This window comes from Micropterus salmoides, unplaced genomic scaffold, assembly GCF_014851395.1.
Source record: "Micropterus salmoides isolate LMB-PRFRI ecotype aquatic unplaced genomic scaffold, ASM1485139v1 Ms_hic_scaffold_15, whole genome shotgun sequence".
In the NCBI taxonomy this organism is placed as follows: Eukaryota; Metazoa; Chordata; class Actinopteri; order Centrarchiformes; family Centrarchidae; genus Micropterus; species Micropterus salmoides.
The window spans coordinates 23,200,571-23,221,671 of NW_024040596.1; the positions used below are offsets into that span (position 1 = coordinate 23,200,571).

Consider the following 21,101-nt stretch of genomic DNA (forward strand, 5'->3'; position numbering starts at 1 on the left):
TATAAATACTCTTGTTCACATGCGTCATTCATTTGTTTTTCTGGTGTCTATATTTACAGAAAGCATACACTGCGGCTTGGGAGAAGGACAAACTGACAGTCCATGTCATGCCAGATGCTCCTGAAATTGTCCTGGCCAAGGCTAATGCCCTCAACATGAGCAATGTAAGGGGTATTAAACTGTTAAATCTATAGCTTTTAGTTGATACTGTATATGTTTAATGGTGATCAGTTTGTGAATGTAATCACATTTTTATTTCACTGCTATATTACTCTTTTCCAGAAACTTTACAAAGCCGGTGTTGTGCAGATGGCCAATAAGGGCTACCACCTCAAAGCAGACGCCATCCCAATTGTGGCTGCCAAGTCTGGTACCACTATTGCCAGTAATGTAAGTTGGAAATAACCTATTGTACCATATCAATAAGTGTATATACCACAACCCACCATGCATGGTAATTAAGTATTTATTTACTGTTACAGTACAAGTACAAGTTGGCATATGAGAAAGCCAGAGGCCACCATGTTGGCTTCCGCAGCCTCCAGGACGATCCTCTGCTGGTTCACTACATGGAGGTGGCTAAGTTGCAGAGCGACAAGAACTACAAGAAGGACTACCACAAGGCCAAGCTGAAGTATCACACCCCAGTAGACATGATGAGTGTGGTCCATGCCAAGCATGCCTCTGCTGTTCAGACTTATGCTGGTTACAAGCAGATTAACTCCAACTACACTGTGCTACCTGATGCCATGAACCTGCAACTAGCCCGTAACATGCAGTTCATTGCCAGTGATGTATGTAGAGTCTAAGTTAATCATCTTAAAATTAATTATAGAATTTAAATTTTTATAGTACCTAATTAGATGTTTTAATGCCATTGCTGTTAAAATTCTCCCTCAGAACCAGTACAAGAGTGAGTATGAAAGCTTCACGAAAGGAATAGGATGGGTTCCTATTGGATCATTGGATGTTGAGAAAGCAAAAACAGCCGGACAGATCCTGAGTGAGAGCCGATACCGTCAACATCCTAGCAACTTCAAATTCACTAAGGACATGCATTCTATGGATCTGACACTGGCCACTGCCAACAACCAGATAATGGATAAGGTACTAGATAGGACTTGCTATGAAAATAACACAAAAAGCTCTTCCCTAACGTTTATGTCTAATGATATCAAACCAACAACTACATTTTGCTTTTAGCAATCCTACAGCAAAGCCTGGGAGAAAGACAAGACTTCAATCCACATCATGCCTGATGCAATGGACATTGTTCTTGCCAGAGAGAACAAGAGGCACTACAGTGAGGTACTGTGAGATACCTTCATTTTTTTGCACAATTTCCTCACAAATTTTCATGATTTGTAATCTGTCATGAATTGTAATGAAAAGTAAATCCTACGTCCCATGGTAACCACAAGGCTTTGATCTTGACAGACAGGAAATTGGTACATCACTTCAAGTTAGTGTACATTTGGAAGTAGACATGCTTTCCTTTATAAAAATGTATTCTCTCTCTCTCTCTCACTCTCTCTCTCGCTGTCTCTCTTTCTCCAGAAACTGTACAAACTGGACAATGAACTGTCTAAGAAGAAAGGCTATAATCTTCGCGCTGATGCCATTGCAGTCCAGGCTGCCAAAGCCTCCGTTGCTATTGCTAGTGATGTAAGTGTTTGTTTGGTTATTTCTATCCTGTACTACAACTATATATATTATTTCTCATGCTTTCCCCCTCACTAGAGTTTGGTTATGAAAACTTTTGCACTTGCTTTTTTAGTACAAGTACAAGGCAGGATACCGTAAGCAGGTCGGCCACCACATCGGTGCTCGCAGCATCCAGGACGACCCTCTGCTCATGCTGGCTCTGAACTCAGCCAAGATTGCCAGTGATGCTCTTTACAAGAAGGACTTCAACAAGTCCAAGACAAAGTTTAATCTTCCAGTGGACATGATGGCGTTTGAACTGGCAAAGAAGAACCAGATTCAGGTCAACCACGCCAACTACATCACCCGCCTCCACAACTGGACTTGTCTGCCAGACTCCAGTGACGTTGTACAGGCCAGACATGCATATAACATACAGAGTGATGTGAGTATAAATCCTTGAATTATACTAGAAAGTTTTCATGTTTATTATGTATATTTTATTAGTAAAAGCAGTTTTGGAACATCTTTCATCATAATAAAATCATTTTGTTTGGTCCAGGCTGTTTACAAGGAAGATCAGAGGATGATGCAGGGTATTGGATGGGTGCCTATAGGTTCACTGGATGTTGAGAAGGCAAAGAAAGCCGGTGAGATCCTGAGTGAGATGAAGTATCGTCAGCACCCAAGCAACTACAAATTCAAAAGCACCACTGAAGACATGCCGATGGCTTTGGCCAAGGCCAATGCCCAGATAGTGAACAAGGTATTTAATTTAACATTTTATTGTGTTTCATTTCCTTATTTCCTTATTCATATAAAACATAAGAAAGGCAGAGGGCATGGAAACAAAGTAGATCGCTTTATCAAATGAGCTTGACCCTGTTTAATAGATGAGTGTAATTTCCTTAAAATAAGATATTTAACTGTAGAGTATTAAAACTTCTAAAATACTTGAAATGACCCCGTGCCAAAAAAAATTATAACATTTGAGTAAATGGAATGTGCAACAGACAAACATTTGATTCTTTCAAATTTATTGTATATCCAAATATCTCCTGAATTGTTCCATTATGTTAAAAAAAGTGCCGCAATTTCTGTAGCTCTGTGAAAAATAAAATCATGTCATCTGCCTTAGATGATAGTACATGCTCGTTATCAGTGATATTTAAACCGTAAATATTTGTTTTTTCTCTTTCACACAAAGTGAAAGGTTTGACAATAAATTTAAACAACTACGGTGATAAAGGACAACCTTGTTTTATGCATCTACTTAAAGAAAACAGATCTGAGGAGGTCTCTTTTGTGATGACTGCAGCCTTGGGCCTTTGTTATTCAGTATAGTTGTAATCCATTTAATAGGATTTAGACCCAAAATGTATGTGTAAAAAACTGAGAAAAAGTTCCAGCCGACTCAAAAATCTTCTCTGTTTGATGAGATAAATAAATCACAATCAGGAGCAGCGTAATTTTATCAACGGAGCATTTGTTTAAGATCAGTGTTGATTTAATTATGAATGAAAACCAAAGAAATCTTCTTCTAAATGTTACATTTTTATATGGAAATTTAACAAAAAATGTACTTTACAGAAAGCTTACACTCAAGCTTGGGAGAAAGACAAGACTACCATTCATATCATGCCTGATGCCATGGATATTCTCTTGGCCAAAGCAAACAAAGTCATCTACAGTGAGGTGAGTCCTTCTCAAAAATGTTCTTAAAAAACTCAAGTTCTACCTTTTGAAACAACATACCTCATATTATGCCATAATTTTGCAAAAGATGCTTAAGTTTGCTTGTGTTTTTATTTTTTACACAGAAACTGTACAAGCAGGCAAATGAAGAGGCCAAGAAGAAGGGATACGATATGCGAAATGATGCCATTTCCATTATTGCAGCGAGGGCTTCCAGGGACATTGCCAGTGATGTATGCTGTTGGATTATACCAATAATAAACATTTACCATAAATGTATTACTGTACATATAACCATGGGACTTAGTTTTTAATTTTTCTTCCAGTATAAGTACAAGACAGGATACCGTAAGCAGGTCGGCCACCACATTGGTGCTCGCAGCGTCCAGGACGACCCTCTGCTCATGCTGGCTCTGAACTCAGCCAAGATTGCCAGTGATGCTCTTTACAAGAAGGACTTCAACAAGTCCAAGACCAAATTCAACCTTCCAGTGGACATGATGTCCTTTGAACTGGCCAAGAAGAACCAAATTCAGGTCAACCACGCCAACTACATCACCCGCCTCCACAACTGGACTTGTCTGCCAGACTCCAGTGATGTCGTACAGGCCAGACATGCATATGACATACAGAGCGATGTGAGTATGAATTTAAAAAATGCGTACTGAGGGAGGTTATTTTGTTTATGGATTTATATTTTTTCTTAAAAATTTTGAACATCTTTCATCATAATAAAACCATTTTGTTTTGTCCAGGCTGTTTACAAGGAAGATCAGAGGATGATGCAGGGTATTGGATGGGTGCCTATAGGTTCACTGGATGTTGAGAAGGCAAAGAAAGCCGGTGAGATCCTGAGTGAGATGAAGTATCGTCAGCACCCAAGCAACTACAAATTCAAAAGCACCACTGAAGACATGCCGATGGTGCTGGCTAAGGCCAATGCTCAGATTATGAACAAGGTATGAAATCATCAATCCTCAAAGTTCTGTTAGGTGTAAATGATACAAAATGACTAATTTGAACTCCTTATATGATAAGGAAATTTTCCTTTCATAAAAATGCTTCCTTCAGAGTTCAGAATATGAATAAACTTGCATATTGTTGTTTTCTATTACTGCAGAATGCCTACGTTGAAGCTTGGCAGAATGAAAAGACGAAGATCCACATCATGCCTGATGCTATGGATGTTCTTCTAGCCAAAGCAAACAATGTCAATTTCAGCTTGGTAAGTGAAAAATAAAACATTTAGGGGGAAAAAAATATATAGATTACTTTAAATTAGGGCTTGAAGATATGGTATATTCATTAGAATATTTTTTTTCTTTTATCAATACATATTTATTTAATTATCACTCAGTTCTACTTATTTGAGAATACATGTGCTTATATATGTGGGGCATTTGTGTTTGGTTATAGAAAAAGTACAAACAGGCAAATGAAGAGGCCAAGAAGAAGGGCTACGATATGCGCAATGATGCCATTTCCATCATCGCAGCCAGGGCCTCCAGAGACATTGCCAGTGATGTAAGCTGTCTGATTATTCCAATGATAAACAGTTACATACATTTATTGCCATACATGTAAACATGGAACTGAGTTTTTAATTTTTCTTCCAGTACAAGTACAAGGCAGGATACCGTAAGCAGGTCGGCCACCATATCGGTGCTCGCTGTGTCCAGGACGACCCTCTGCTCATGCTGGCTCTGAACTCAGCCAAGATTGCCAGTGATGCTCTTTACAAGAAGGACTTCAACAAGTCCAAGACAAAGTTTAATCTTCCAGTGGATATGATGGCGTTTGAACTGGCCAAGAAGAATCAGATTCAGGTCAACCACGCCAACTACATCACCCGTTTGCACAACTGGACTTGTCTGCCAGACTCTAGTGATGTCGTACAGGCCAGACATGCATATGACTTACAGAGCGATGTGAGTATGAATCCTTGAATTTATACTAGAAAGTTTTTGATTTTATTAATGTATATTTTTTAAGTGTTGAAACATAAAAACATAATTTTGTTTTGTCCAGGCTGTTTACAAGGAAGATCAGAGGATGATGCAGGGTATTGGATGGGTGCCTATAGGTTCACTGGATGTTGAGAAGGCAAAGAAAGCCGGTGAGATCCTGAGTGAGATGAAGTATCGTCAGCACCCAAGCAACTACAAATTCAAAAGCACCACTGAAGACATGCCGATGGCTTTGGCCAAGGCCAATGCCCAGATTATGAACAAGGTATGAAATAATCATTTTGTATAATATCAAACAACTCTATCGACTACTTAAGGATATGATAAGGAAAATATTTAATCATATAAATTCAGCGTTCTAATGTAAGTAAATTCTCATGTTGCTGATTTCTGTGACTGCAGAAAGCATACATGGATGCCTGGGAGAAGGAGAAGATGAAGATCCACATCATGCCTGATTCTATGGATGTTCTTCTAGCCAAAGCAAACAATGTCAACTACAGTTTGGTAAGTAAAAAATTAAATAGTAATGGTGGTACAGCATCGTTTATTTAAGGATTACGCTCCATGTTAGTTTTATATATGTAACTTATTTGAGGTGACTGTGTTTGTTTACAGAAAAAGTACAAGCAGGCAAATGAAGATGCCAAGAAGAAGGGCTACGATATGCGCAATGATGCCATTTCCATTATCGCAGCCAGGGCCTCCAGAGACATTGCCAGTGATGTAAGCTGTCTGATTTTGTTATTTAATTGAAAAGTGAAAAGTCACAGTAAATTGTAATGATCCTTATATTATAAATGTGATGTGTATCTTAGTAGAGGTGACTAATTACAGTTTGCCAATAGTAAATAGTTGTTTTACTTTGCACATTGTACAAAACATGTTTTTTTTTAACTGTTAACAAACAATGATATTATTTTAAAAATTTTCCAGTACAAGTACAAGACAGGATACCGTAAGCAGGTCGGCCACCACATCGGTGCTCGCTGCGTCCAGGACGACCCTCTGCTCATGCTGGCTCTGAACTCAGCCAAGATTGCCAGTGATGCTCTTTACAAGAAGGACTTCAACAAGTCCAAGACAAAGTTTAATCTTCCAGTGGACATGATGGCGTTTGAACTGGCAAAGAAGAACCAGATTCAGGTCAACCACGCCAACTACATCACCCGCCTCCACAACTGGACTTGTCTGCCAGACTCCAGTGATGTTGTCCAGGCCAGACATGCATATGACCTACAGAGTGATGTGAGTGTAGCTTCCCTGCTAATTTGCTTGTCTTAGTCTTTTATTTGATTTTCATACTACCAAGAATGTCAGGAATTGAAATTTGTGTTACTGCGCTTCATAGGCTGTCTACAAAGCTGACCTGAAGTGGCTCCAGGGCTTGGGCTGGGTCCCCATTGGCTCACTTGATGTGGAGAAAGCCAAGAAGGCTGGAGAAGTCTTGAGTGAAAGGAAGTACCGCCAGCACCCCAGCACTGTTCCCTTCACCAGCACAACAGATGCCATGAATATTGTACTGGCAAAGAATAATGCTTTGACCATGAACAAGGTAAAATTCATAAATTATTTGGGTAAAATGCAAATGAATTTTTGTGTGAAAGGGCTAATACTATAAAATGATTATCTTGATTTGCAATAAAACTGGGATTAATTGTGTTTTCTTCCAGCGTCTCTACACCGAAGCATGGGAGAAGGACAAGACCAAACTGCACATCAACCCTGACACTCCTGAGATCATCCTCTCTCAGCAGAATGCTATCAACATGAGCAGGGTTAGTATACTTTTTATTGCACGTGATAAGAAGATGGCCCCTATCTTATCCGGTATGCAGTTGTGGTTATCTCTATGTCAATTAGATTGTTCTTGTGTTAAAGGTGCCAGCATCTTCTAACTGTTTAAAATAACTTTCACAGAATTTGGAAATCTGTTTGTTGGCAGTTGTGTGTACTTATTAACCACTTTAAGCCTCACATTACTCTTAATAATAATAATAATAATAATGCATTACATTTATATAGCGCTTTATCATGGAAACTCAAAGAGCTTCACAATGAAGTGGGGAGGACTCACCTCAACCACCACCAACGTGTAGCACCCACCTGGGTGATGCACGGCAGCCATTTAGCGCCAGAACGCTCACCACAGAGAGGGCTTGAGACAGAGAGGGAGGGAGAGATTGAGACAATTACTATGGGGGATGATTAGATGGCCAGATGGTGAAAGCCAGGTTGGGAATTTTGCCATGACACCGGGGAACCCCCTACACTTTGCGATAAGTGCCATGGGATCTTTAATGACCACAATAAGTCAGGACCTCGGTTTAACGTCTCATCCGAAGGACGGCAGCTCCCACAGCACAGTGTCCCCATCACTGCCTCACTGACTTTACTTGAAGTAGCAGCTAGATGATGATTATTACACGAATGTGATCCCTTGAGCAAAGCCCTACTGCAAGCCTTATAAGCCACAATTACACCTCCATTTGTTAAAATGGTTAACACAAGTTATCATGTACTGTATGTCCTACATTTCAGAAACAATACAGACAAGGTTTTGAGGCCACCATCCAGAAAGGCTATTTCCTCCCTGGGGATGCAATCTCTGTCAAGTCTGCTAAGGCCTCCAGGGACATCATCAGTGATGTGAGTGACTCAGACTGTACCATATACTATATATTATATTTATTTGAGTGACACTTTGGTATTAGACATAATGTGAGAGGTATTCTAGTTCTAACATAAAATGTTTTCTGCTGATATTATCAGTATAAGTACAAGACGGGATACCGCAAGCAGGTCGGCCACCATATCGGTGCTCGCTGCGTGCAAGACGACCCTCTGATCATGCTGGCTCTGAACTCAGCAAAGATTGCCAGTGATGCCCTGTACAAGAAGGACTTCAACAAATCCAAGACCAAGTTCAACCTGCCAGTGGACATGCTGAATCTCGAGCTGGCAAAGAAATGCCAGATTCAAGTCAACCATGCCAACTATATCACACGCCTGCACCAGTGGACATGTCTGCCAGACTCCAATGACGTTGTCCAGGCCAGAAAAGCCTATGATCTTCAGAGTGATGTGAGTCCTCCTGTGACATAGTCATCATATCTCAAAAATATTGTGCCATGTCCCCTGTGCTTTTGTTCTTTTTATTGTTACATGAATATGCTTTTCCCAATAGGCTGTGTACAAAGCTGACATGGATGAGGTCATAGGGGTAGGATGGGTCCCCATTGGTTCACTTGATGTGTTGAAGGCCAAGAATGCTTCAAATATTCTCAGTGACCGTCTCTACAGGCAGAAACCAGACAAACTGAAATATAAATCTGACATGACTTCCATTCCCATGGTCTTAGCCAAAGCAAATGCTGAAATCATTAACAAGGTGAAGAATATCATATCCCTTTATTTATTGTTTTATTTTTTTTACAATTTGTTCAATCTTTTTACAGTGATTAGAATTTGTGTAATTTTTATTTTTCTCTTTCTCACCACAGAGAAACTACATTGCTGCTTGGGAGGCTGACAAGGTTAAGAATCATGTGTCCCCTGACCTACCTGAGCTTTTGCTTTCTAAAGCTAATGCTTACAACATCAGTAAGGTAAACTTAAGTTAGTATTCTGTATGCATATCAATGTTATAGCCATAATGATTTTCATTTTATAATTCATATATAATTACATTTCTTTTTCAGAAACTATACAGGGAAGATGTTGAGAAGATCTTCAGAAAGGGCTACAACCTTAAGCCTGATGCTGTGTCTATTGTTGCTGCCAAACGTGGAAGAGAGATCATCAGTGATGTACGTAACATATAACTGAATGCTTTTCTGTCTGATATTGACTTGTGCTAATTTGTATATTATTTTGTTAATTATCACTTTACTCTCTCCACACAGTACAAATACAAGACTGGGTACCGTAAGCAGGTTGGTCACCACATTGGAGCCCTTAGCGTCCATGACGACCCTCTGATCGTGCTGGCACTGAACTCCGCCAAGATTGCCAGTGATGCCCTGTACAAGAAAGACTTCAACAAGTCCAAGACCAAGTTCAATCTGCCAGTCGACATGCTGAATCTTGAACTGGCCAAGAAATGCCAGATCCAAGTCAACGATTTCAACTACAGAACTCATCTGCACAACTGGACCTGCCTACCTGACTCCAATGATGTGGTCCAGGCCAGAAAAGTCTATGACCTGCAGAGTGATGTGAGTATTGAAATTTCTTATAATGTGTTTCCAGAACATGGGAAGAAAATGCTGTTTGACTTCCATTTTTCTCCCTCTGTGACTAGGCTGTGTACAAGGCTGACATGGAATGGATCAGGGGAACAGGTTGGGTGCCAATTGGTTCACTTGATGTGGAGAAAGCCAAGAAAGCGGGAGAGATCCTGTGCGACAGGAAGTACCGTCAGCATCCCAGCAACTTCAAATTTACTGCCAAGACAAGTGACATGCCATATGCCCTTGCTATGGCCAACGCCCAGATCATGGACAAGGTAGAGATAGCGCATCTTATTTTGTGTTTCTTGACTAATATCGTGTAACTCTGAAAATATTATACCAAATGTTTCAGTATTTCCCTTTGTTTGACACCAAAGAGGATCATTTGTTTTAGACAAAGCCGTGTTGCTTTATAATAATGTTTTAGACTCAAATAAAATCATGTCTTACTAAAACATGTTAATCTGCTGTTTACAGAAAGCATATATTTCTGCCTGGGAGAAGGATAAGACCAACCTTCACATCATGCCTGATACACCAGAAATCATCCTGGCCAAGCAGAATAAATTAAACAACAGTCTGGTAATGCATTACCTCTTCATGTAGTTGTATAACCAATTACTACCTCACAGATTATTATCATATTAGTAATTGTTAACTGGCTTTATGTATCTGAATCAGTTAATTAAGTTAAGTTTGAAAAATGATTGACATTGCCCTGTAATTTTTGTCTTTTTACTCTAGTGTAAAGGAACTTGTCTGCTCTATAGTTATTACGGTGTATAGCACACAATGCATATATCAGACACCCTGACAGCATTATTTTTGTTTCCCCAGAAATATTATCGTGAAGGCTATATGGACACCATAAACAAAGGGTACTATCTTCCCAAAGATGCAATTTCTGTTTTATCAGCCAAGGCTTCCCGAGACATCGTCAGTGATGTAAGTGTGTACTTGCTTTTAAACTTTTTCACATTCCCTTGAATTTTACAATTATAAAGTCCTATGCAGCATTTTTTTATTTTTCACTGCATTGATTTCAAACTAATCAACATATTTCTATCACAAATTTTCAGTACAAATACAAGGCTGGTTTCCGCAAGCAGTGTGGCCATCACATTGGTGCCCTTAGTGTTAAAGATGACCCACTGATTATGTTGGCTGCTCATGCAGCCAAGATCTCCAGTGACAACATCTATAAGAAGGACTTCAACAAGACCAAGACAAAGTTCCATCTGCCTGTAGACATGCTGACAATTGAACTTGCCAAGAAATGCCAGCAGCAAGTGAATGACTTTAACTACAGAACTCACTTACACCAGTGGACCTGCCTGCCAGACTCAAGTGATGTGGTTCAGGCTAGAAAAGTGTACGACTTACAGAGCGATGTAAGTACATTTAAAGTATTGCAGGCTTGTTGATAGCTGATGAAGTAAGAGAGAACAGTGTTTGGTGGGTTTAAAACTGATATTTGTTTTTTAGGCCGTATACAAAGCTGATATGGAGTGGCTGAGAGGATGTGGCTGGTCACCACAGGACTCTGTGGACGTCATCAAAGCTAGAAATGCCCAGACTATTCTCAATGACAGGCTCTACCGCCAGCACCCAAGCACTGTGAAGTTTACCAGCGTTGTTGACCTCCCGGCTATCGTCTTGTCCAAGCAAAACGCTGACATCATCAGTGATGTGCGTTATAGAATCTTGCTAAATGCCTTCTCTAGTGAACTTAAAACTTAACATTAAACAATTTGACCAATCATCTGTATACATGAGTGTTTCAAAATAAAGAAGTTCATTTTCTTGTTTTTTTTTCTTTCTGACAGAGGAAATATAGGGAAGTCTGGGATAAAGACAAGCTCACCATTCACATGCCACCTAACGCCCCCACCTTTGAACTGTCCAAGGCCAATGCTATCAGCATCAGCAATGTAAGTTTGTATTATTACAAGTACTGTACCAGGTATATCTGAAAAAATTTATAAATATCTTAAAAGTATATAAATATCTTATTTGTTGAAATGTATTATTCAATCAGCACATGATTACTGTGGTTTTTATGTGCTGTCTTTTTGATCATACTTCTTGTTCTGTTCAGAAACTGTACACAAAGGCATGGGACGACCAGAAGGCCAAAGGCTACCATATCAAGGAGGATGCTATCTCTGTGCTAAAGGCTAGAGCTTCCAGAGATATCATCAGTGACGTAAGAAAAAATATAGACACTGCTTAAATACAATAGATTCGTAATGTGACACTTTCTGACTTTTCATCAACTCTATCGTCTCGTCTCTTTTAGTATAAGTACAAGACGGGATACCGCAAGCAGGTCGGCCACCACATCGGTGCTCGCTGCGTGCAAGACGACCCTCTGATCATGCTGGCTATGAACTCAGCAAAGATTGCCAGTGATGCCCTGTACAAGAAGGACTTCAACAAGTCCAAGACCAAGTTCAACCTGCCAGTGGACATGCTGAGTCTTGAGTTGGCCAAGAAATGCCAGATTCAAGTCAACCATGCCAACTATATCACACGCCTGCACCAGTGGACTTGTCTGCCAGACTCCAATGATGTGGTCCAAGCCAGAAAGGCCTACGACCTGCAGAGTGATGTAGGTTTATAGTAGTGATCAGGGATGGTATTCTTGGATCTTTTGATGACATACTCTGTACTCCCATTTTATCCCAAGAAAAGCTGACATTGGGATTATTGTCCATGTACATTTTTAGTGTCATGGAAACACCTAAACAAATATGCCCGTTTTGTTTCCTCAGGCTGTGTACAAAGCTGATATGGAGTGGATACGTGGATGTGGATGGATGCCACATGAATGTGTTGATGTTATTAAGGTGAAGAATGCACAGAAGGCCCTGGCTGAGGTAAGCGTGACTATGATTTTACTTTGTATGTACTTGTAAAATCAAACATCTATATACATTTGTACATCTTCAAAAAAATCTTCAGAATTTATTTAAGCCAGAAAAATCAAATGTATCTTCAAAATCAAACAAGTCTTTCTTACTATTTTACAGAGAGGCTACCGTGTCAAGTTGGATGAGCAGAAATTCACAGTTCCAGCTGACAGAGTCGACCTGGTCTGTGCCAAGAATGCTGCTGAGGTCCTCAATGAGGTGAGGGTTACGCTCTGCTTTTCAGAGGCTGTTTAGATATTCAGTTAAACCACCTGACAGAATAGTAGTAATGGCAGATTTTACTTTTTTCTCATCTTAACTGAGTTTGGACATCTCACTCTGTTCAGGCCAAATATCGTGAGGCCTGGCACCAGGACAAAACCAAGTTCTCACTGGTGGACACTCCAGGTCTTGCCACAGCCAGAGAGGTGGCTAAGAACGTTCACCCGGTAAGATGACTCCTCATGGGAGGTATTTGCTACATATGTCAGTTCAACAATACTTTGTCCTATACCAATCGTACCCTCGGTTATTATCAGCTTGACAAACAATAGATTTTCATAAGCATATGATAACTATTTCCATTTCTTGCAGAAACTGTACACCAAAGATTGGGATAAGGTCAAAGCCACGGGCTACTTCATGCCTGGAGATGCTGTACCAATCAAGCAGTGCATCCAGACGTCGAAAGTGCAGAGTCAAGTGAGTAGTGGGACAATGTTTCATCTGTTTCGTTCATAACAAGAACATTCATGACTTCTGTCTGTCCTGTAGCACAAGTACCTTGAAGGATACCGTAAGCAGGTCGGCCACCACATCGGAGCCCTCAGTGTCAATGACGACCCTCTGATGATGCTGGCTCTGAACTCAGCCAAGATTGCCAGTGATGCCCTGTACAAGAAAGACTTCAACAAGTCCAAGACCAAATTCAACCTGCCAGTGGATATGTTGCAGTTTGAACTGGCCAAGAAATGCCAGATCCAAGTCAACGATGACAACTACAGAACCCGCCTGCACCAGTGGACATGTATGCCAGACTCTAACGATGTCATCCAGGCCCGCAAAGCCTATGAACTTCAAAGCGATGTGAGTGCTAATCACACCAACCTTGGACTTATATATTGACAGAAACTTATATCTTATTTTCCTAATATGTATATTTGTTTCTGTCTTCAGTTTGTGTATAAGGCTGATATGGAATGGATTCGTGGCTGCGGCTGGATGGCAGCTGACTCTGTTGACCACGTCAAGGTCAAGAAGGCCCAAGAGATTCTCAACGAAGTATGTTTACTATATTACATTGAGTCTTTTGATGTGACTATTTTCTTTTAGCATGTTTTGACATTTTTGTGGCAGTTTGTGATGCTGTAATTTTACTTACAGAGGCTCTACAAGAAGAATGCCAAGGAATGCTTTGGAAAATTCACCCTGATTGTGGACCGCCCTGAAATTGTCCTGGCTAAGATAAATGCTGCCAACCTCAGTGATGTATGTAAAACTCATTTATACATATCAAAACATTTAAACTGCTAAATCTTGAGATGCGTACTAATAAACAATAATCAAATCTAAAATTCTGTTCCTACCACAGCTGAAGTACAAAGAGACCTTCAATGCAGAAAAGGGTCATTACATTGGATCAGATGACACTCCTCAACTGGCCCACAGCAGGGAGGTGTCTAAGAACATCAGTGAGGTAATGTAAAATATTTAGCCAATTCATTACTTTCTTTATTAATTTAGTGTGTTTGTTGATTGCATATCATATATTGTATAAACATTTGCCTGCTTTGTGTGATTTCAGAAACTCTACAAACAACAATGGGATGAGTCTAAGGCTACAGGCTACCAGCTGAACCATGAATATATCCCACTTCTCTCTGGCAAGAAGGGCAGGGAGATCGCTAGTGATGTGAGTGTGTTCACACTCACTTCATAATAGTAGTCATTGCTGATAAGGCAAAAGCACATGGACTCATGTTCTTGTCTTACAGTATGTAAACAAAATTGAGACTTTTATTATTATTCCTGATCTTAATAGGTCAAGTACAAGGATTCCCATGAGAAGGCCAAGGGTCACTACATGGCTGGGACTCTAGTGGACTTCCCTGAGGTGATGCGTTGTGGAGAGCAGGAGAAGAACAAGGCACTGGTAAGATATTCATAATAATTGTCCTTTTATTCTATATATCAAGGCATCTTCATACATTTGCAAAGCCAGTTGCAGTAGAAGTTGTTTGTGAAGATTCTCAGTCATCCGGGTCATAGTTATCCAAGAATGGTTAAATCAAGGGCAACTGGACTGGTTGAGTGGTAGAGGAAGTATTCAGATCCTTTATTAAGTGAAAGTACTTACCACACTGTAAAAATATTCCATTACAAGCAAAAGTCTTGCTTTGACAATGTTACTTACTAAAAGTATATTATTTAATAAATATTAAAACTAAAAGTATTCAACACGGAAAATGGCCCCTATGGCTGTTGTACTATTATGCGTTATATCATTATATAATATTTGAACTGAACTAATTATTATTTTCTCTTTATATTCGACTGATTGTTCGGTTTGTAAAAATTAATAATTCATAGTCATAGTGGAAAAATAGTAAGAAATGCCGTCACAATAACCCTGAGCCTGTAGTGACACCTTCACAATGCTTGTTTTGTGTAACCAATAGTACAAAGCTCAGAATGATTAAACAATTTTTTTAATTAAATTAAGGAAAAGCAGCGAATGCTCACATTTGAGAAGCTGGAACCCTGGAATATTTTTCCATGAAAAATGGCAACTATCAGCTATTTGATTAATTGATTAACTGTACACTGTTTGGTAGTATAATTTATAACAAAACATCATATTCTATAAGCTGTATAACAACCACACTAGCACTTTAGCACTTGCACTTTCATCCATGGAACTATGTTGTCAACAAAGTCCTTTTTCTTCTGTGTTTATATTTTCCACTTGTGAAGTACAACATGTCGATGCTTCTCAGGTTCTTGTTGATGTGTTTTGTGATGTATGATGTCTTTTGTGAATGTTAATTTTTTTTTTTTTATGAAGAAACTGTGCCCAAGCAGAATTTCCCCTTGGGGACAATAAAGTTAACCTAATGTAACCTAACCTAAGTATAATTTGTAATTAGTAACTAAAGCTGTCAAAAATGGAGTGAAATACAAAGTATAAGATTTCCCTAGAACTAGAAAGTAGCATGAAACGAAAAAACACATGCACCACGGGACATAAAGACTTTACCTTTGTGATCAGAATAATGGACAACCAGGTTAACTGTGCTTCAAATTAAATATGGTTCAAGGACACAAGACGTGTGGCTTTCAGATCTTCTACATGTAGCATTTTTAACCATTTGAATTACTTTAATTTCTAGAGAGTAGGATTTACATTTGTTATAGTCCCCATAAGATTATTTTTAGGTTAATTTGTTTCATATTGTTAAAGACAATGTCAATAACTTTCCATGGTATGCATATCTTCATAGAGGGTCTACCAGAAGGACTACCATCTTACCAAGACCAAGACCCACATCCCATCTGACATAATCGCTAACCAGGTAGCTAAGCGGTGCCAGGACATGCTGAGCGATGTCCTCTACCGTACCTACCTGCACCAGTGGACTTGCCATCCTGACCAGGAGGATGCCATTCGTGCCCGCAAGACCAATGAGATTCTCAGTGATGTAGGTCCTTCTTCACTGCACATCCGCTGCTTGTACTTGATTATTTATTGTGCAAGATTATTTATTGTGCAACGTCCTGTTGCAGCCGTTTGGACAGTCTCATATCACATCAGCTGTTTAGAAATGTTATGTGGTTAATTTGATAAAAGCTCTCTTATGGTAGATCTTCAAAAATTGAGCGCTATTGTAAGAGCAGTTGATTTTCTTTTATTGTGCCTCAACTTGATGCAGGATATCCTATACTAGATTTGTTTTGTTATCTGTAAGCAATAGATTATAGAAAAATCCAGATCTTCTCTCCATTATTGAAAATATTAATTTGTGCTTTTTGTTATTGTCATTTGATAGGTGTTCTACAAGGATGACCTGAACTGGATGAAGGGAATTGGTTGCTATGTCTGGGACACACCAGAGATTGTTCGTGCCAAGAAGTCCTACGAGCTGCAGAGTGATGTGAGTAAAAATATGGAAGATCACAGGAAATCTTTAGATTTTGTTTGGTGAAGATGTTATTTTTTTGGACCATCCTGGCATTTAGAAACAAATTATTTATTTTGCAGAACTGTGATAATTTACCCATGTACCATCTTCCCTTGTAGCTTAAATACAGAGATGAAGCCAAGAAAGAATTCAACAATTACTCCATTGTGACAGACACCCCAGTTTATGTGACTGCTGTCCTGGGTCACACCTGGGCCAGTGATGTGAGTGAACTGGACTTCTAAAACCATTTATTTATATTTATATATATATATAATATTTCAGTTTAAAAGGCCTAATTAAATGCAATAATAAAAAAATTGTCATTGACAGCTGAACTACAGGGAGGCTTATCATAAGGAGAAGCACCTGTATACTACCGTTCTGGATACCTACGACTATGCCAGATGCCACAACTTCAAGCACTTCTTCAGCAACGTAAGTGAAGATAAAAGTATTTATTTTTCAGTCGTCGACGAGATTAAAGATGTCAGCTTTGTCAACGGCATCTTCACACGCAACATATTGATTGTGTTCTGGATTTTCTTTCAACAGAAAAACTACTCTGCTGCCTGGGACAAAATCAAAGCCAAGAGCTACCAGATTCCACATGACTCACACGCCCTGAAACACGCCAAACAACAAAAGATCATTCTCAGCAGCGTGAGTTCAACTTTGAACTCTGTTCATTTCATTCCATGTTATTATGCTGGGATTTTCTTCAGTTGTGAGTTTGGCCTTTGACCTTCAAAAGACAATGTGAATCTTCTTGCCCCTTTAGGTGAAGTACAAGGAGGACTATGAGAAGTTCAAATCCCTCTACAGTCTGCCCAAGTCTCTTGAGGATGATCCTGGCACTGCTCGCTGTGTGAAAGCTGGAAAGCTGGTCCTAGATGTAAGTTAAATTTGTTGTGCAATTTCATCCTCCACATGTCTGCATTTCTTTTAATAAGGAATACAGAAGCTACACAGAGCTCTGTTTTAACAAACAAGCAGCTAAAATGCATCGAACTGTTTGTGCATTCATAATGCGAGTACTGAAAGAAGCATCTGTTGTCCATCTTTATAGCGTCTGTACAAGGCAGACTATGAGAAGACCAAGGCCAAGAACCACATCCCACCAGACATGCTGGAGATCCTTTCTGCCCGCAACACCCAGTCAACCGTCAGTGGTATCCACTATCGCAAGTATTTGCATCAGTGGATATGCCTCCCTGACATGCAGGTCTATGTCCAAGCCCGCAAAGTCAACGAGCAGCTCAGCGACGTGAGTAACTGCCATCAGCTTGCTATTCTGTGGTTGTTACTTTGAAGCCTCAATAGCTACAGATTGGTCAAAGTTACAGCCACATTCTTGCACGTATTTTGTCAGTGTATCATTTATGAAATTATACCTTCTTAGTTATCTAGCATTTTTCTAGCATCCAAGATCATTTTAGATTTGAACAGATCAGAAGTTTTGTCTTTATCCAGTTACCAGCTTTTTGTAAGAACCCAAAAAGTGAAAATACAGTTCGGATCCTTAGTATATGTTTTTTTTGTTTTAGCTTGTCAGTCAGTCCATATACTGCATAAAAAAGGGTCACGTTCTCACCTGCCAAAGTTACTTAGCTTGTGTTTTGTTGTGTGCTCTCCCCAGATCTTCTACAAGGATGACCTGAACTGGCTAAAGGGTATCGGCTGCTATGCCTGGGACACCCCAGAGATCATCCGTGTCAAGCATGCTGGTGATCTTCAGAGTGAGGTTAGCACACCTGATATATTCATTCTGATGCTATCCTTCTTTCCATATCCTCTTCAGTTATTTGGTTTAGCTAATCTTTATATTCCTCTTCAAACAACTTTCATTATTTTCCCTCCCTGGAAATCCTCTATAGACTTTTTATACTAACTAGTATTTAATCAAAAGCGACGCTGATTGCCATGTCGTTGTGTTTTTATTCCAGAACAAGTACAGAGCCAAAGGTGTTGAAGCTTTCAAGGAGTATTCTGTGGTAACAGATACTCCAGTGTATGAGACAGCTAAGCAGAATGCTCAGAACCTGAGCGATGTAAGTGACTCTTTTAATGTTTTTAACAATGTTGGGTCATTACTATGTATATTTCATTTCTAAAAAATCATGGCCTCTGAGTCACATCTTTGTTTCTTCTCTTTTTCCAGCTGCACTACCGCTATGATTACAACGCCAATATCAAGGGCACCAACACTGCTCCTGCTGTTACCATTGAGACAGAAAGGGCACGCCTGGCTAACTACATCCAGAGTGATGTAAGATAATATTTCTTAATATTCAGTGTACTTATTTAGAATTGACTGTCCTATATGTAGATTATGTATACTGTAAGATTTTTTAAAATTCTGGATAGAAGGAACAGCCAACAAAAGACACGCACTCTTTTGTTTCTGCTATAGTTAACAGTATTAGGACACACAAATAATCATCATTTTGCTGAAAATGGTGTCATTTTTACAGCTTATTTTTTCAGCTATGATCTTTACAGCTTTTACCTAATTATGTTAAGTCAGTAAGTGTGTTTCTGTGTATTGGTGTGTATGTTTTTCAAGCTAAAATGCATCCTGTCTCATCATGTTGTCTTGGCCTCTCTCAGAACTGGTACAAGGAGGCAAACAAGGCCTCCATGCCCACTGGTTACTCCCTGCCCCATGACACCCCACTCATCAAGCAGGTTAAGATGAACAGCGTTGTCACCAGCAATGTAAGTACTATCACTGTCTTGAATCAACCAATTATCCTGTTCTTTTGACAGCGATTAAACCTTTTTGCTAATGTAGTTTTGATCTTACTGAATCATATACTTTGCTAACTTTTATTTGGGTAGGTGAAGTACAAGGAGGCCTACGAGATGATGAAGGCTAAGGCCTACACTCTTCATCCAGAGGGTGTCAACTTTGTCAATGCAAGGAATGCAAACAAGATGATCAACAATGTAAGATAACCCACTTCTGCTATTGTTGACACCAGACACATTAGTGTTGATGGAGATTTACATTAATGTCAGATACACATATCAGATGAAACAATGTCATGTGTTCCCTTCTGTTCTTCCCCAGCGTCTGTATCGGGAACTCTACCATAAGCAAAAGGACAAGATCCACACAACCTACGACACCCCTGATATCAGACAAGTCAAGATGAACCAGGAACACCTCAGCGACGTATGAAACCATTTTCACACAATTCCTGTCATTCTTGTGCCTATCCTTTTTTATTATGTAGCTTGATGGAGTTGAATAGTATGCTCTGTTCATGCCCCCTTTTTGTTCCCTTCTCATCTTAGTTGTGCTACAGAGAGAAGTACTACAACAGCAGAGGCCAGCTGATCTCTATGCCCATGACGCCCCAGCTATTGCACTGCTACCACGTCAATCAGATCACCAGCGATGTATGAAGAAATGAGACATAAGTTTGACACAGATTTTCCCAAAATAACTAACTTTACTTGAAAATATTGGTTAAAATGATTATTTTTTGTTTTTTAGCTTAAATACAAAGAGGATCTGATGTGGCTGAGAGGCCTTGGCTGCTTCTTGTATGACACTCCAGAGATGGTCCACGTCCGCAACATCACCAAATTCAGGGTATGTGGAATATCCCTTTATATCAGTGTAATTCATTTTCATTTCATAATCAACTTCCTGCAGTGGAATCACAATCATTTGTATGGCCTGTTTTTCACTTTTATAGGTGAGCTATCCAGTGGATGCTAAGAAGAACCTTGCCAACTTCTCCGTGGTCCTGGACACACCAGAGTATAAGCGTGTAACTGAACTTAAGAGCCACATGAGCAACGTGAGTCATTTTCCTTAAACACATCTTTATCACATTATATCAATAGTTGCTGAATTGTCAGGTCTCCAAAGAAAAGTAAATGCCTTGGCAGTTAAATAGCCTTTAAATAGCTTGAAATGTCTGTATTCTGTCAAAAGTTCAATATTGTGACTTGAGATGTGATTGAGCTTTAGACCTGACCTTTTTACTTTTTTATTTCCAGATGATCTACAAAGCCCAGAGCAAGCAGGAAATGTCTAAGGTCACCACCACTTTGGACTCTGTGGACATCCAGAGAGTCAAATGGGCCCAGCAGCTGACTAACAAAGCAAGTTCATATTCCATCACCAATGTATTGTTTTACACAGACTTATTTTCTTTTCCTGATAAACTAATTATTATTTTGTCTGTTTCTCTACAGTACAAGTACACCGATTTGGCTGCTAGGGAGAGAGCTCATTTCACTCCAGAATTGAATACTCCAAACATGGGCCATGTTAGAAAAATGAAAGTGGTCTGCAGTGATGTAAGTCTTCACCTTCCTCATTTCTTCTTTATTTTGACTTAGATATCCTCACTGTTTATCACTGGTCTATAATAAATTCATAACCCCAAACCTCCTTGAAATTTTAATGAGAATATCTTAATAGTATGTGTTTGTTCGGTTATATTTTGTAGCTGG

General features: G+C 39.5%; 1 protein-coding gene across 20 annotated transcripts in view; it reads left to right on the forward strand.

Moving 5' to 3' along the window:
• Positions 1–21,101, forward strand: part of neb (nebulin) — a 65,042-nt gene that overhangs the window by 17,702 nt on the left and 26,239 nt on the right. For 15 of the 20 annotated variants that reach the window (XM_038721103.1, XM_038721107.1, XM_038721101.1 and 12 more), the window contains 63 exons: positions 60–164; positions 283–390; positions 483–794; positions 901–1,107; positions 1,204–1,308; positions 1,558–1,665; positions 1,778–2,089; positions 2,207–2,410; positions 3,235–3,339; positions 3,465–3,572; positions 3,666–3,977; positions 4,095–4,298; positions 4,460–4,564; positions 4,756–4,863; positions 4,956–5,267; positions 5,368–5,571; positions 5,709–5,813; positions 5,925–6,032; positions 6,243–6,554; positions 6,658–6,861; positions 6,980–7,084; positions 7,848–7,955; positions 8,079–8,390; positions 8,494–8,697; positions 8,810–8,914; positions 9,008–9,115; positions 9,212–9,523; positions 9,610–9,813; positions 10,016–10,120; positions 10,376–10,483; positions 10,618–10,929; positions 11,024–11,227; positions 11,365–11,469; positions 11,637–11,744; positions 11,838–12,149; positions 12,313–12,417; positions 12,571–12,669; positions 12,798–12,899; positions 13,045–13,152; positions 13,225–13,536; positions 13,627–13,731; positions 13,834–13,938; positions 14,042–14,146; positions 14,255–14,362; positions 14,492–14,602; positions 15,951–16,148; positions 16,497–16,601; positions 16,748–16,852; positions 16,962–17,066; positions 17,184–17,291; positions 17,410–17,523; positions 17,698–17,895; positions 18,268–18,372; positions 18,575–18,679; positions 18,790–18,897; positions 19,239–19,346; positions 19,470–19,577; positions 19,702–19,806; positions 19,929–20,033; positions 20,131–20,229; positions 20,336–20,440; positions 20,643–20,747; positions 20,841–20,945. In XM_038721103.1, the coding sequence (XP_038577031.1) occupies positions 60–164; positions 283–390; positions 483–794; positions 901–1,107; positions 1,204–1,308; positions 1,558–1,665; positions 1,778–2,089; positions 2,207–2,410; positions 3,235–3,339; positions 3,465–3,572; positions 3,666–3,977; positions 4,095–4,298; positions 4,460–4,564; positions 4,756–4,863; positions 4,956–5,267; positions 5,368–5,571; positions 5,709–5,813; positions 5,925–6,032; positions 6,243–6,554; positions 6,658–6,861; positions 6,980–7,084; positions 7,848–7,955; positions 8,079–8,390; positions 8,494–8,697; positions 8,810–8,914; positions 9,008–9,115; positions 9,212–9,523; positions 9,610–9,813; positions 10,016–10,120; positions 10,376–10,483; positions 10,618–10,929; positions 11,024–11,227; positions 11,365–11,469; positions 11,637–11,744; positions 11,838–12,149; positions 12,313–12,417; positions 12,571–12,669; positions 12,798–12,899; positions 13,045–13,152; positions 13,225–13,536; positions 13,627–13,731; positions 13,834–13,938; positions 14,042–14,146; positions 14,255–14,362; positions 14,492–14,602; positions 15,951–16,148; positions 16,497–16,601; positions 16,748–16,852; positions 16,962–17,066; positions 17,184–17,291; positions 17,410–17,523; positions 17,698–17,895; positions 18,268–18,372; positions 18,575–18,679; positions 18,790–18,897; positions 19,239–19,346; positions 19,470–19,577; positions 19,702–19,806; positions 19,929–20,033; positions 20,131–20,229; positions 20,336–20,440; positions 20,643–20,747; positions 20,841–20,945 (9,711 nt within the window). The remainder of the gene's footprint in view (positions 1–59; positions 165–282; positions 391–482; positions 795–900; positions 1,108–1,203; positions 1,309–1,557; positions 1,666–1,777; positions 2,090–2,206; positions 2,411–3,234; positions 3,340–3,464; positions 3,573–3,665; positions 3,978–4,094; positions 4,299–4,459; positions 4,565–4,755; positions 4,864–4,955; positions 5,268–5,367; positions 5,572–5,708; positions 5,814–5,924; positions 6,033–6,242; positions 6,555–6,657; positions 6,862–6,979; positions 7,085–7,847; positions 7,956–8,078; positions 8,391–8,493; positions 8,698–8,809; positions 8,915–9,007; positions 9,116–9,211; positions 9,524–9,609; positions 9,814–10,015; positions 10,121–10,375; positions 10,484–10,617; positions 10,930–11,023; positions 11,228–11,364; positions 11,470–11,636; positions 11,745–11,837; positions 12,150–12,312; positions 12,418–12,570; positions 12,670–12,797; positions 12,900–13,044; positions 13,153–13,224; positions 13,537–13,626; positions 13,732–13,833; positions 13,939–14,041; positions 14,147–14,254; positions 14,363–14,491; positions 14,603–15,950; positions 16,149–16,496; positions 16,602–16,747; positions 16,853–16,961; positions 17,067–17,183; positions 17,292–17,409; positions 17,524–17,697; positions 17,896–18,267; positions 18,373–18,574; positions 18,680–18,789; positions 18,898–19,238; positions 19,347–19,469; positions 19,578–19,701; positions 19,807–19,928; positions 20,034–20,130; positions 20,230–20,335; positions 20,441–20,642; positions 20,748–20,840; positions 20,946–21,101) is intronic. The other 5 variants (XM_038721117.1, XM_038721116.1, XM_038721120.1 and 2 more) reach the window with 5 other exon arrangements.